The 15670-nt window shown below is 51.3% G+C and overlaps 1 protein-coding gene across 3 annotated transcripts in view; it reads right to left on the minus strand.

Moving 5' to 3' along the window:
• EPHA8 (EPH receptor A8) overlaps window positions 1–15428 on the minus strand; it is a 55502-nt gene extending 40074 nt beyond the window's left edge. For 2 of the 3 annotated variants that reach the window (XM_026797397.2, XM_026797396.2), the window contains exons 1-2: window positions 15154–15428; window positions 2541–2605 (exon numbers count right to left, since the gene is read on the minus strand). In XM_026797397.2, coding sequence (XP_026653198.2) covers window positions 2541–2605; window positions 15154–15238 — 150 coding nt within the window. In that variant the 5' untranslated portion in view covers window positions 15239–15428. The remainder of the gene's footprint in view (window positions 1–2540; window positions 2606–15153) is intronic. The other variant, XM_005493938.4, reaches the window with a different exon arrangement.
• Window positions 15429–15670: the final 242 nt, after the last annotated feature.

Consider the following 15670-nt stretch of genomic DNA (forward strand, 5'->3'; position numbering starts at 1 on the left):
GCACCCTAATGCAGCTCCTGGTGACAGCAAACAGATCCCAGAGCAAATTTCCTACTCAGAAAGGGCCTGGAGGTGAAGGACCTGCAGGGAGGGAAAGGAGTGAGATGTGGTTTCCAGATTAGTGATACAATGGCCCATGGAGGAAAAACCATGGTCCAGACCAGTGTTTAGAGGAGCCATTAAAACATCCAGCTGGAAAAATACATGAAAAGTTGAGGGTTTCACACAGTTGAGGGTTTCACAGACAGTTTCCACACAGGTATGTGGTCATCCTGTCGGTAACAGGGCCAAAATTTGGGCAAAAGCACAGGGTAAGTGCACAGTGGAGTTACCCCACGCCTGACTAAGGTCCTGTAGGACTCAGCAGCATGGCCAAGAGGTGGCTCTGGTGTTGGGTGGTACACAGCATTTAATGTTGTGAGCCTTTTTGGTTTTCATTTACTTTTTTGGCACCCAGTATTATAATTTTGTTTTATTCTTTGTTATATTTATTTACTCTTTTTAAAATTTACTTACTGTTTCATTTATTATATATAATTTAATTTATTACATAGATTATTCATAATATTATTATTTATTTTTAATAAGCATCACCAATAAGGTGGAGAACTCAGATGTACTAGTGTTCAAGAGCTGCTGGTGAAGGACTGCTGAGCATCTGCTGTAGAGAGCCCTGAGACTCAGCCCCAGCCCCTGTGGTCACCGTGCAGTCACAGCTGACAGTCCAGATGGGGTGGGGCTCTGGATTCATCACTGGATTTGTCAATGTCCAGCACAGGATACTGCACCTTAGCTGGCCAAGGAAGTCCCTGGTGTGCTGAGAATGGGGCTCCTGTAGGCTCAATCCTTTTGTCTCTTTGGGAGTGCAAGGCCCTGCCCAGCACAGCCAGCCCAGGGGATTCACCCTCACCAAGGCACCTCAGTGATGCAATGGATTCCACCTGCACTCCTGACGGGGACCAAGGGCTGGGCACCCAGAAGGATAATCCTGGGCAGTCTGCAGGCAGCAGGTGGCCTGACCATGGGCAGGGGTTAAGGACAGATGTGGACAATGGAAAACAGCCCTGTCTCCCAGAAAATCCCAAAAACATTCTCCCTTGCAGGAGAGCAGAGGAAGCCCCGAATGTGTGTCAGGCTCCTCCAAGATGCCACAGTCTGGCAACAGGGCTGGGATGAGATGACAGCTGATTAGTGACAGGACAGCAGTGACAGCCAAGGGCAGCCATAAGCAGGACAGCATCTGCCTCATGCAGGCAGAGGCAGAGGAAGGTCCCCTGGCTGCAGACCAGGGGCAGGCAAACCCTCGCAGCGATCGCTTTTAACAGGGGCACGTTAACAGCCTCGCCACAGGACCTGCAGCATTTACCAGCACCAGCAATTTTGCAGCCAAGGATGTTTTTTCCTCAAAGCTGTGCTGTTCTGAGAGCTGAATGAATTGACAGGTCTGAAGGCCCGTATTTATGCAGGAGATCACATCCCATTAGTTCCACAGTCCCCTCTGACCTTGTACCTCTCAATCTCTTACACTCCCAGGATACTCATCATTGCAACAACTAACTGCTAAAATTAGACTTGAGTTAACAATTTAATATATTTACATATATGATAAAGTCTGATAGAAATCTGATCATTGGTATTATTATGAATTCACCGTTCTGATCACTCCTGCTCAAGCAGTGCAGGGACTGAAAGTCTCAAGCAACAGATCAATGAAAATTATTAGAGACCTGGGAAGATTTCTGTGGGAGGTGGAATTGAAAAGATTAGGACCATTTAGTTCAGAGAGAGGATAAAAAGAATGGACATGAAAAATCAACACAGCAGCAACAGCCAGGTAGGCACCCCAATTTTGCGCGTTTTGTGCCTGCAGAAAGCCCCACTGTGCCTTGCAGTTGGTCCTGCGGGTATTTATGGGATTGTTTCTGTTCGCTAAATGAATGGGAAAAATCCTTCCAGTCAGGTCACCCTGACATCTGAAACTTGCTATTTCCAGAAAGCTACTGTGTCAGGAAAACCTGGGTATGGAAATGCAAGTGAAGGGAGAGTGTGGGAAGGATCCAGCTGGTGGAGATGGCAGGCTGGGGATGGGGGTCAGCACGCCACCATCCCTCCTCTGCACCCCCACTGCTGTAGGATGCCATCCACAGGGGAGGCTGCCCTGCCCCTCCTGCCCAGTGCTCACAGAAATTCCCTGGATTCCAGCTGGCTGGGACCTTCCTGGTCATCTGGGGCTGTTCCCCCTGGTGCTCACCAGTGCAGTGAGGAATGAGACACTTCTTAGCATGTCCCAGCTCTTGAGTCCCTTCAGAGTTCAGGACCTGATGACGGCCTGGTCCTTACCAGGGGACACAGAAGGTTAAATGGCATTTCCAAAACAGCTGTATCCCTCTGCCAGTCTATCAGGCTGGCATTTTCCCAACAGACATGGTCTGTTTGCCTCATCAGCACTGACTTGGGGCTGAGATGTCCATTCCCTGCCACAGTGACCCATGGTGACCCATCCCACTGGGGTCCCCCTCCAACAGTCCCTTCATACTTACCCCATGTGAGGGATAAGTCATCCAGCCCCAGTCTCCCAGGATTGTTGATGTGTCTAGCAAGTTCACTGGAAAACACAGGAGTGAAAGCCGTGTTAGAAAGCTTTGTCCCCATCCCCAAGGAACAGAGCCACTATGAAGAAGCCCTCTTCACTTGCCATTTCCTTGAAAATGCCCCCCATCCATCAATCTTTTTTCAGGGACTGTCTGGCTGGATATGAGGCAGGTATGGAGTTTGGGGATGGCAATAAGGGATGCTCCCCAGAGCTGGTGGCTCAGGATAGAGTTGAGTCCTGGCCCCAGCACTGAGAGCAGTGTGACCTTTGGGGGAGAGGAAGCTGCAAAGAGCAGGTTGGAGGGAATGCAGAGCAAGGAAGGATTGTGGGAACAAACTCCCAGCATCAGGTTGTCCACCAGTCCCACCATGGGCCAAGACAGATGCAACTGGAGCATCATTTCTCAGCTGGACACTTCTCCTCTGGAAGCCCTTTAGGCTCAGCTCCCTCTCAGCATCCCTGGTTTGAAGTCTGCACTCCAGTAGCTGCTGTAATTGCACACTGCAGTGCACAGCTCCAGCACAAAGAGACTCCCCATGGTCCTGGCTGACACCCCACTGGAGAAGTCCATCAAAGCCAGCCCCTCCAAATCCCTGCCACCACCAGGAGCCCAACTTAAAGAGGAGACAGAGGCAAACTGCAGGAAGAGGGGAGCAGATTGCGTGGTAGGAGAGGTGAGGATGCCTTCCAGTGTGCTCAGAAGCTTTCTGTGGAAACCTGTGCAGTGGCAGCAGTGGAGGAAAGCAGGATGCCATGGAACTGCTGCCTCTGAGCCATCTGAGCCCCATGCTCAGACCCCACAGCATCAAGCAGAGGAGAGCCTTGCCTTGCCTTGCCTGATAACCTCGAGTTGCTCCGCACCTGGGGAAGGAGCCTCAGCTCCATGGTGCAGACCCAGAGGGATAGAGGCTTGGGGGAGGCTGCTAGCAAGGTGCCTTGATCCTCGGTGCAGTGGGCACCAGGACCCTGATGCCTCAACACCCCCCAGAGCACCAGTCTCCCACAGGGACCCCCAGTGCCTCCAGCTTTCCCCATTCCCTTTATCCTGAAGCCACCCAGAGAGGTCAGTGCCGCAGGAAGCTCCATCCTTGCTGGCTGCCTTTCCTCACCCTTGAGGAGCACCAAAGTGGACCTGGAGGCACCTGGTCACAGCATCCCTCTGCAGCACCAGGGCTGGGCAGGCCCCGGGCTCAGGAGGGATGGTGCTCTTGTTGCCAGGACCAGCTTGTCACAGCAGGGACAGGGCATATCAGGACAGTGGCTCCAGTCCCTGCAGAGCCTGGGCTCAGCATGAGGCTGCTCTCTGTAGCCTGAGGAACGGGTGCCACTTTCATTTACTATTACCAGGCAGGGAAGGAGAGGGGAGGAGAGAGACGTGAGCTGGCTGTGAAACACCCGGACGTCATGCTCCTGACAGAGCAGATTAGGAGCTTTTGAGGCATTTATTAATGTTAGCAGAACAATTTGAAAGAATTTCCAGGGTTTCTTGTGTGGTTCCATTGGCCCAACAGCAGGCCAAGCCCCTCCACTCCCTGCGCAGCACTGCTCCCACTGCTAAAGAGGCCCCTTGCCCTCAGCACAGAGTAATTACCTCAGAGATCTCAAATCCATTTTTATTTGTTATTGTTAATCTGAAGATTTTCTGCCTATTTTCCCAGGGTAATTCACCCAGCAGGAGCCCAGGCTTGGGAGTTTCCCTGTTCACAGTGCAGGACCACAGTCCTGGTGACCCTCAGCAGGCAGGTTGCAGGGAGAAGACAGCTTTTGCAGACCCTCTCTCCCCCCCACCGTGGTCTCTGCACCCTCTTTCCCACGCTGGGATGCTCAGCAATGGATGTGGCTGCCTCCCCCTGCTCTGCAAGCAGCAGGAGGAGCCTGCATGAACTGGGGTCCAGCGGGATCATTGCACTGTGAGGAATGATGCTGAGAGCATACAGTGGGGTGTACCCCAGACTTGTCTGCCAACAGCCTGTGGGACCTGGAGCCAGCTTGCTACACCTCATCCCACCACCCTGTGGTCATCACCCAGTCTCACAGAGATGTAGTCATGACCTGAAGGAGTCTTCTCCTTTCAGTTGCTTTGGTTCCCAGACAACCTATGCCAGCTTGTGTCCCACCCATCGTCAGATTCCTCTTTGCAGGAAGAAGGATAAGTTTCTTTTACTCCCTCACTTCAGCCAAGTGCACAGAGCCCTGCATTTTAAGCCCACACAGCAAGCACTGCACAAACACAAAGGCACTGTGTGTCCTAGAGCTCCTGTTAACTCATGGATAGCCCACCCCCTGTGGATCCCAGTGTCCATCCAGCAGCACTGTGACAAGCTCCTATATGGGGACACCAACACTCTCCCAAAACCCGGCTGGTTACAGCCCAGGTTACAGAGCAGGTTACAGCCCAGGTTACAGCCCAGCTCCAAGGGCAGCTGCCACCCCCAGTGCCTGCTGTGCCCCGTGCAGCGAGCTCCTGGCCGCGCTCCCCCTCGGGGCCAATGCTCTGAGCCCCCTGCGAAGCCGCAGAGTGAGCAAGACCACCACAAAGGACGCCTTTCAGCTCAAACATTTTTTCAGAAAATGTGCTGGTTTGGGAGACCTCTCTCCTACAGCTGGGCAATTCTCTTTGATGCTATGGACTGTCTGCACGTATCAGTCTCAAACCGTGAGCTCCATTTTGTTTTCCTCAGCACCATTTTGTCATTTCCCCATTCTGTGCCTTGGCCTTGCCTTTCGTATTGAGCCAAAACACCAGGAGGTGTCAGGAGAAATTCTCGCCCTGGTGGAAAAGCTGTCAAGCCTGATTGCCCATTCAAATGTAAGCACCTAGGAGAGAGCGGGTCGTTTCCCAGCACAACTGGGGTCTGCAGACAGAGCCTCACGTAGGGCAGACCCTCATGCTGCATAAAGTTGCATCGTGCAATGGTGCATGAGCAGTGGACATTGCAGCCTCATAGATACAGACCAGGCAGGAGTCAAAGTGTGCAAATCAGTATACGATCTATGTATATATTGTGTTTATACCTATATCTCTGCTGTTGGATCTATATCTGTATCCATTTCCATACCCATATCTACCAAATCCTATCTCCTGCTTGGGATAAGTGAGGGACCTGAGAGTGGGACTAGCATCCAGAGGATGTGAGTTTTACTTGGGACCGTATATCTCTTGCCATATATCTGTATCTATATCTATTTCTATATATATCTATATCTATATCTGTATCATCTATATCATCTGTATATCTCTATCTTATCTATATATTTATATCTATATCTATATCTATATCTATATCTATATCTATATCTATATCTATATCTATATCTATATCTATATCATCTATATCTATATCTATATCTATATCATCTGTACATCTCTATCTTATCTCTATATTTATATCAATATCTATATTTATATCTGTATCATATATATCTATATCATCTATAAAGAGTGAGTCTTACATACCCTTCCCAACACTTTCACTGCTGGCCACAGCTCCTGCAGGGATGTATTGCATCCCTACAAACAGATGCGGGAGCACACTGGAATCTCACATCCAAGCATCCTGGGCTCAGGAATGGGCTTGTGGTACCGAGGGGAGCTTGTGCATCCTCAGCCCACCCCGGGTTCATGGTGGGGTGGTGGAACAAGCCTGGGGGTGACACACTGGTGGATGTGCTGAGTCCCAGCCTCTGGAACAACAGTGGGGGACCAAAGAGGGCTCTGAGCACCCTCACTAATTGTTAACCCACTGTGGTCCTCCCTCTAATTACTCCACCATCTCCCTCTTAGGCAGGGGCTTTGTAGCGCAGGCATGGGGAGGAAGGGTCACTGGGAGCAGCCCTGTTCCCTTGGGCTTCAGTTCCTCTCCATCACAACTTCAAAGGCCTCCCAAGATTCACAGCAAGGCTCCCCCCCCTCATGCAACAATGCCTTTTGCATCGATAATTAAACTCTTACCAGCACAGCTTGGCTGCTCCCCACTACCCAAAGACCAGCAGGCTCAGCTCCACAACTCTGCAGCAGCCCCACAGCAGCCCCACAGCCCAGCCCCTCTTCATGGGAGAATGACACAGGGATGGTTATCCACAGTGGGAAGAGAGGCAGCAAAAGGCTTCCTGAGAGGAGGGGAACAAGAGCCAGTGGCATTCATTTCTTGTAATCTGGGGCAGAACTTGGTGGGGCCAGGGTGGGTCAGCTGTTTGTGTCCCACCATTTAATGCAGGGGCCAGCTGAACAGGCAGCTGTGACCTTTCCAAATCAGGAGGCAAAGCTGAGACACAAAGTCAAGTCTTACTGGCCTTGGAACATGGCAAGAGGACAGGATGGGAAGCTTTGCTTTCAGCCTCCTGATCCCTGGGACAGTATTTAAGGAATGAAAATTAGCCATTTATTCCCCAAGACATGAGGCCAACGGGAGGGGCTCAGAGGGAGGAGCAGCCTGCCTGGAGGGCAGATCAGACCCCCCCTTTTGGGAGCTTGTGCAGGGATGCTCCCCACAGATCCAGGCCAGCACTGGATTGCTGCTCTGCCAGACCAGCAGCCGGATTCAGGCAGGATTTTCCTGCAGCTGCTCATCCACAAGGCTGCACATACTCAAGACACAGCGAGGATGGGGCTGCCCTCGGCACCCACCGGCCTCGGCTGCCCAGAGAAGGAGTTTAGAAAAGCAGTGTGGGTAGATCCAGGAAATATCATCAAATCATGCAGGAATTTTGGATTTCCACACTTCTGGAAATGCCGGAATCAGGCTGGGAAAAAAAAAAAAAACCAAAAAAAAAAAAAGCAAAATAAAACAAAATAAAGGACAAAAGAAAACAGAGAAGAAAAATACCAAACAAACCAAAGAAATAAAAAATAAACACAAAAAAAAGCCACCAAAAACCAACCCACCAAGCTAAAAAGAAACATTTTCAAATGAAAGCAGTGCTGCTTTTTGGCTGTGCCCTAATTCCCATTTCAGGATTTCTTCTCAGACCTCCAGATTGTTGCTGTGAACTTTCTGCATTTAATTTTATATCATTTTGTAATGCATCAGGAGCGGCAATGCCCATAAGGACTGCCCAGAGGGTCACCCCTTTTCACTATACCCAGAGCAGGAGATACTTTGATGTAGGAAGAAAGCTTGTTTGTTCAATCAGTGCTAACAAAAAGCCTCAGTTCAGGTTTTAAAAATAAAATTATCAACCTGATCCTTCCAGCCCCTGCATGATATCATGTAAGATAATATGCAGTGCAAGAGCACCTTACCTACCCGTGGTAGGACTGAGGTGTTGTGAAATAATGCAAAAAATGAAACAAAACAAAACACCCTGAATAAAGTATTTCTAAGGCTAAAAACCTTGAAATTATAGGGCAGTTTTTTTCTTCCCAGAAAAAAAAAAGCACATCAAAAGCCGAACAACAAAAAGATGTTCCCTCTCAAAACTACAGGTGAGAAAATAGAGATGTAAAATGGTCATGTATTCTCCTGGCTTAGAGACTCCCAATGCTTGTGTGCAGGGGGACAGACAGGGAGAACTGGGCATGCTGATGTAGGAAATCCAAATTAAACACACTCCCCACCACTGGGCAGGGTGTTACAGTACTGGTGTGCATCGCAGTGCAGGTGTGCAGCCATCCCCAGTACAGGTGTGCACCCCTGGTACAGGTGTGCAGCCCCAGTAGAGGTGCGTACCCAGCTCCAGTTCAGGTGTGCAGCCCCAGTTCAGGTGCGTACCCAGCCCCAGTACAGGTGTGCAGCCCTGGTACAGGTGTGTACCCATCCCCAGTACAGGTGTGCAGCCTGGCACTGTGGCACTCACTGGTTGAGGTGCAAGCTGAAACTGGAAATGTCAGGACACTCAGGGCTCGAGGATGAGTGTGCGGGGCTGGACCCGGCTCCGAGTGAGGGTGACCCCACACTCCCATGTCCCTGGTCCTGCAGCCGGTGGGAAAGGAACTGTTTCAGGCTCTAGGGGTGACTGGGCTTGCTGTAATTCAGGGCAGAAGCCAGAGGAAGAGGTGGGAAGGCCCTGGGGTGTGAGAAAGGTCAGGGATTCACGAAATTCCATGGAAACAACCAAAGTGAGCAGGGGAGGAAGCAAGACTGCAGTGAGGCTGGAGATGGAGCACTGGGGTCCCTGTGGCCCTGGAGGAGGCACAGCTGGTGTCCCCAGGTCTGGATTTGGCCATCTGGGAGTCACACGTGTCTTTTCTTCCGCAACGTCCCCAGCCTGAGGGACAGCACAACGACATGGCCCCGTCCATCAGCAGAGAGGAGCCCATGCCTGGCACAGCCACCCTTTGATATCTTATCTGGCTAAAGCCCTGTGAGAACAGATCTAAACTCCCACACCACCAAAGAGTGGCTCCTGGCATCCTTGACCAAAGCCAGAAGCTTGAGGAACAGGTAATGGACCTGTGCCCTCCCTCTGAGCTGCAGTTCAGGTACAGGGACAGCCTGAACACCTCATGGTACCAGTAACGCAATATTGTGACAGCCTTTAAAAATTACACAGGAGTTTTCTAACCCAAAATAAATGTCTTCTGCTTGCAGTCAGCAACACCTCTGTGGTACAGAGTCCAAGAAAGGGGAGCTGTGTCCAGAGGGGTTTGTCCCAGTGTCCTCAAGCTAGTCCTGACTCCTTCTTCTCTTTTCTCACATCCATTTGGTATAATAAAATAGACACAAATGCATTTTCAGCTTTAGTCACCAAGTTTTCCAACCTCTGCTGCATTTTTTTGGACAATGAAGCTCATGCCACATCTGCTGCTAACATTGTCTCAAGTCCTTTCCCCAGACTATTTCACTCCCCACACGTAAGATGCATGCCCCCTCAGTTATCTCCTGCCTGTTTGGGATCTGGAAGATTTCTTATTGCATACTGCCATTTCTTCCCATGCCACCCAGGCAAACCTGGCACTGGAGATATGTGCCTGTATCAGAGCCAGGCAAACCTTGCAGCACCCTGAAAATGCCATTCTGCCCTTCCCACCGATCCCTGTGTCCCTGCAGTCCTGGTAAAGCTTTGAGTGTTATCCTCTCTGGAATCCTCACTAGGGAAACGTGGGTTTTACAAATGTGCTCGCTTATCTGGATTATCTGGAGGGGCTTTGCATGGCAGTTTTTCAGGCTGTCGTATGCTTTTTCCCTAATTTCTCTGAGGACAGCTTTGCTCTCGCACCAGTTGGCCACCCTAAACTGTGCTGAGCTGTTTGTACCCCAATGACATTTTAAAAGCAAGATAATTTCTTTTAAAGGCTTTTGCCTTTGCTCTCTTAAAAATAGCTTTCTAAAATGGAACATTTTCACAGACAAAAATACCAATACTAACTGCCTTTGAGGGGGACAGGCTGAATATCTCATACCACTGGTAATTAAATATCACAAAAGTCTTTAATAATTGCATGGAAGGAGCATAATACAGAAGGTATTTCATCCAAGGAAAGACCCAGGAACTTGCGGCATCATTGATGCTGGGATGGAGCTGGGATGGATTCATCTATCCAGCTTCAGCCAGCACTGTTGTCACTCACTAATGTGGTAAATAAGCATTTTAAATATGAGAAACTGGACACAGAGCAGAAGATACCGTAGGCACAACTATGATAACCAGGGCTGGAGGTAAAGAAAAATCACAGAAGGGAACCTGCAGAGCCCAATCTGTTCGTGCCCACAAGGGCTGCAAGGTACACAGGTTGAGTTTACCACTTTCACCGGTGAAAAAGATGGGCTCTCTAATCCTGCAGGAAAAGCCTATCAAGAACAAACGGCTGGAAGGTGAAGCCAGGGAAATTTGTATTAGGGAAAGAGGGGCCTGATTTTTAAAGGCTGGGGCTGACGAGCCCTTGGAAGGGATTATTAAAAGCAGCACTGCCTTTGCCGATGTTTTCAGATAAACGGTGAATACTTTTCTGGCCACTATCCCTGGGCCAAATACACTTCATTAGGCTTTATTGGTGTGCCTGGACCTGATCCATTAAGGAGTTACATCCTTAGGCTTTATTGGTGTGCCTGGATCTGATCCATCAAGGAGTTCCATCCTTTACACAGTTGTTTATGACACCGAGTATCGCGCACCGACACGGGCAGGACGGGGGGTTTTGTTTATTTTGAAGGTAATACAAGTGCATTATCTGAACACTGCCTTTGGGACTGGTAAGGCTGAAGGGGTTAATCGCCTCAGTGACAGAGGAATCATTTTGAGTGTTGGCCAGGCAAACAGGCTGGGTTAGAAGAATGAACTATCAAAAACTGTCAGGGTATGAATAGAGTTATCATATGAATGGATGTGCCCCTGGAGATAAAGGCAGCACCGAAGACTGCCAGCGAGGCCAGCAGGGACAGGCAGAACACAGGACCCGAGTAGAACAAAGAGCGGAGGTGGCGGGATATCTCCAGAACACCAGTGCTCCCCAAGCCCTGCGCCGGCACCCAGCACTGACCTGGCATGTGTGGGATGAGCTTCCACCCTTCCTGAGCATCTTTGGGGCTGGGTTTGCTGCTGGCTTGTTGAGGTTTTTTTTGAGCAAAATATTTTGCTAACCGCCTTTCAGCAATCGAAAAAATAAGGAATTCTTTCCTCTCCGGAGAAATTCATCAGGTTTTCAGTTGTACTTAAATTTGGCTTCATCAGATCCATTTCCACCATCACCAAAATGGGTGCTCGTTTATTGTCACTGGAAACAACCCCCTGCAATTTCAGGAAACGAGAATTCAAGGAGAATGAAAAATCTGCCAAAGTAGGTGTGTTTTGTACACAGGTGTGTTATTTTTCTGCAAATTTTGGAGGTTGATTTTCCAGAAGTTTTCTAAGCTATTAATACAAGAGGGATGGAAATGAAGATGGCACCAGAAACATATCCCCGTAAGCCTACCTAAAATTATGCAAATATTTGCTTTATATCAGCATTCTGGGAGCAATCAAAAAATTAAACACCCCCAGATTTTTTTTTTCACTAATGTAGCCTAAACCAGCTCCCTGTTTTAAACCAATGCTTCTCCATCCCCCATCATCAAAAGTCCATAAGCTTAAACACTCTTGTTTCCTATCCTCAGAGAGGAGCACAGACCCCCACAGCCTTTTTAAAACGGAAAAGGTGATTTCCTCTCCCTTTCAATGTCTTGCTTTTCCCGCAGCCCCGACTTCGGCATTGCTGCAGAGAAGTAGGAAAGAAGCATTGAATAAACATGCAGATTAGTTTTTACCTTTTTTTCTGTTTGAGCAGAGGGGCAATTAATGAGATTACAATGAGAGATTAGCGGGGGAGACCCCCATGAACCCTTCCTGTGGCCCCCGTTTCAGCAGCGCAGCGAGTGGCTGGGTTTTCCCAAGGATTCTGGTGCTTTCCTGCACCCCATCGCTGTTGAGTGGAGGAACAAAACCCCATCACTGTTGTACAAGGAAAAGATAAGCATCCTCTCCTCGGCTCAGGTCCTCCCCTGTACATCACCCCGTCCCCATCACCTGCTGTTTGCCTCAGCCAGCGTGATGTGCCCCCAAAAGCTGGGGGAAATGTCCCCAAATCCCCCTCCCCTGCTTCACCAGGTCCTCACATGGAGCTCTCCAAGCTCATCCGCGGGCCACGGGCTCCATGTTGTGATGGGGAGGAAGGTCACGATCTCATGGACGGAGGGCAGAGCTGAGCTGGGGGCACCACCTGGGAGGGAGCAAACCCCCAGCAGCAGCATTTGAAGTGCCATTTTTTGACAGAAAATACAATTTTGTTATCCCTCACCCAAGTTCCAAATGTGGTGATTTCTGCTTGTCTGATTTTCTTTCAATTTAACGAAGATATTTTGTATTTTATTATTTAACTTCAATTTGTGCTATAATATAAAATACCTGCTTTAATATTTTCACCTATGCAACTCAGTCTGCAATAGTGTAAATATTTTTAGTCTCTCATACTTCATATTATTGAAATATCTTATATTGAAATATCATATATATTGAAAATAATTTTTCTACCTCCCTGCTCTAAAGCAATTTAATAATTTCAGACAATTCTTTTTTCAGTACTCCAAATAAAAATCTTCCACATCCTGCAAATTTTTACCCCACCCTTTAAAAAAAAATCTGAGTTTTGGCTTTCAATGCATTTCGCAATGGCTGCTGTTCTGAAATGGGGAATTTCCCATGGAATAGCGATTCCCTTTTCCTCTTATTTCTCACACACGCCTGTACACAAGGCTGAAAGGAATAAAAAATATAAGCTTAAAACTTCTTGGAACAAATATTTCAGGAAAGAGAAAGGCACTGGGAGCTCTTGGCAAGAAAAAAAACTAGGGTTGAAGCTGGTTTTTTAAACAGGTTAATACATGTTTTTATGCACCAACTGCCTCCCAATACATGCATGCAGAGTGTAGCACACCGTGGCCTGAAATTTGCTTTGTGGTTGTAATTTTCTACCTTGTGGTTCCCAAACCAGCACTGGGTTTGCTCGGCAGCACAGCCAGAAATGCAGGGCACGGAGAGGCTGTGGGAGCAGGCAGAGCTGATGGGCAAACAGGCTACACCCTCACGCCGTGCCCATAGCCACCTCACACTCTGCGACGGGGCAGCCAAGCCTGGCACAATTGGAGGGTGGCATGCACCAAGGCTGGGCTCTGCTCTGCAGCATCTCCCACATTTCCAGTCCCATCCCACGCCAGGGTGCTCAACGACCGCCGCCACAGCCGATCCAGCGCAGGCGCTGCTCCCAGCCCAGCCCAGCACTGGCGCACTGGGGACCGGCAGAGCCACGGCCACATCCCAGCTCCAGTGCTCGTGTTGCGGACCTCGCTGGCACTGAGTGCTCCATGCCAGGGCACAGCAGAGCCCCAGGATCCATGAGCATCATCATGGTGGTGGATGGAGCACCACCAGCTTTCTGCAGGCTCTCACACCTTTTCTTGATGCCATTCAGTGCCTCCTGTCTGGTCTAATTGAGATCCAGACTGCTCGGTCTGCCCCAGAACCCAGCACATCCCCAGCCCTGTGCAACCTCCTGAGCAAGGCTGTGATTGAGGATAGCTTTCTTTTCCAACAAATCTTATGGGAAAGCCAGGTCTGTCCCAGCTGGCGACAGGCAGACAGCAGTGCAGGGCCTGGCCGTCCATGCAGACACCACAAAGCCCAAGTCAGCATCCAGGATCTCCTCCATAGAGTAGAGCAAGGAGGCCCTTGCCTCACTTGTCAGAGCCCAGCGAGCGCCAAGTTCGGGCAGGGCTGTTTGGCTTTGCGGGGCTGCAGCACTGAGAGCCTGGTGCTGCACAGGCAGCATCCTGCAGCACTGCCTGCCCGGGACATGGGGCAAAGGGCAGCTGCTGCATCCCAGAGCAAAGATCAAGCAAGGGCTGGGAGTGTCGGGGTGCTGGGGCCCCATTCTGCACCATCACAGCCCATCCCCAGCAGTGAGACCCCAATGCATCCCCCTGTGTGGGCAGCAAAGCAGATGGGAAAAGGAGCAGGAAGAAGGCCAGGAAGTAGGCATTTGGCAGAAAACAGTTAGGACCAGCAAATAGCTGGAAATCGGGGAAAAAGTGAGGAAAATGCTGGTGGGTGTTGGATGATGACAGTAAGCACAAGGACCTAACCCAGCAGGGTTCTTCAAAGTGCACAAGGCACAGGGGTGGCAGCCCTTGGGCCCCGGTGTGCTGGAAGGATGGCAGAGATGCTGGGGCAGAAGGGAGAGATGCCATCACCTCCATGGGGCAGGGACACCGGCCCCAGGGCTCGCTGCAGAGCCTGTGCCGTGCTGGCCATGGTTCTCAAGCACAGCAGAAGGGAGGAAGGATGCTGCTGCCGGTGCCAAGGACATGCTCGGAGCGGGAACAGCAGATCCCTGGCGATGAAGATCAGCAGACCTGGGAAACAGCCGTGCCGCCGCTGCCAGCACAGAGGGAGACAGGCGAGCGGGTGGGTGGCAGGAGCAGCACTGCCGAAAGCCAGAGGGGCCTGGAATACTGGAGAAGGGACATGAACGAGGGCCGGGGATGAGGGCAGCCGGCAGCTGGGTAGAGTGGCTGGCTGGAGAGAGCAGGCCTGACGTGGCTGACACCAAGATGTCGGGAGAGGATCCTCAGCTGCATCCCTGCTTCCTACTTCAGAAGTTTCCAGCCCTTTCTCTCACGAGAAGTTTCCCACCTGAATGCTCTTTCCAGCAACCCTAATCCTCCGCACACCTTCCTGTGCCCACCCACTCACTCCATCACAGCCCACGCTGCTCGGCCAACGCGCCCGGCCCCGCTGCTGCCAGCTCCAGGGATGGGGATCGCCATGGCTGAGCTGGTGCTGGTGTCCCTGTCCTCTCTGCAGCCACCCCTGCATGCTGCAGCAGAGCCCGGGCACAGGAGGGAGGCAGAGCTGCCGGCATTGCTGCAGAGCCAGGTTCTCCTGACCGGCTCCGAAGTTTTGCCTCTGGTGCAAAAGCTCCAAGATTAGCAAACTCAGACAGGGAGGAACCTGGAGCTGCACTCCCCTGGGAGCACAGAGAAGCAAAGCCCGGCAGGGCTGAGCCCATGTGGGCTCATCCGAACAGCCACAGCGATCCCGCGGGTGCCCCTAACACTGCCCCGTCACTCCAGGGCCACCCCGGTTCCTACCTTCGCTGGTGGTGGCCGAGAGGCAGGCAGCCAAGGTTATGACGATGGAGAGCGAGGATGTCAGATCCCCCTGTGCCCATGCCATGGTCCGGCGGGGGCCACCAGCGCAGGGCCACCTCGGTTGTCCCAGCACCTCTGCGAGCGAGCTGCCTCTGCCCAGAGCTCCGGCAGTGGCCGGCAATGCAAAGGCACTTTGCGCACATTGCTCGCAGCCACACGGGCGGGCGGCAGGGAGGGAACAGCCTGCCCGTCACCGCTCGCAAGCCAATGGGCTGGGTGGGCTCTGCAGCGAGCCCCCCTTCCCGCGCCACACGCGCTCTGTGCCCAGAGCCGGCGCCTGGCCCGGGCTCCCGCTACCCGCTGTCCCGCACCCCCGCCCGCGGGCGGCTCCCACAGCCCCCGCTGTCCCGCACCCCGCCCTCGGGCTGCTCCGAGAGCCCCCGGTGCACCGTGTGCCCCCCGTCCTGGAGCAGCTCCCACAGCCCCCGCTGCCCTGTGTGCCCCCGTCCCGCTCCGC

This window comes from Zonotrichia albicollis, chromosome 25 (assembly GCF_047830755.1).
Source record: "Zonotrichia albicollis isolate bZonAlb1 chromosome 25, bZonAlb1.hap1, whole genome shotgun sequence".
Lineage (NCBI taxonomy): Eukaryota > Metazoa > Chordata > Aves > Passeriformes > Passerellidae > Zonotrichia > Zonotrichia albicollis.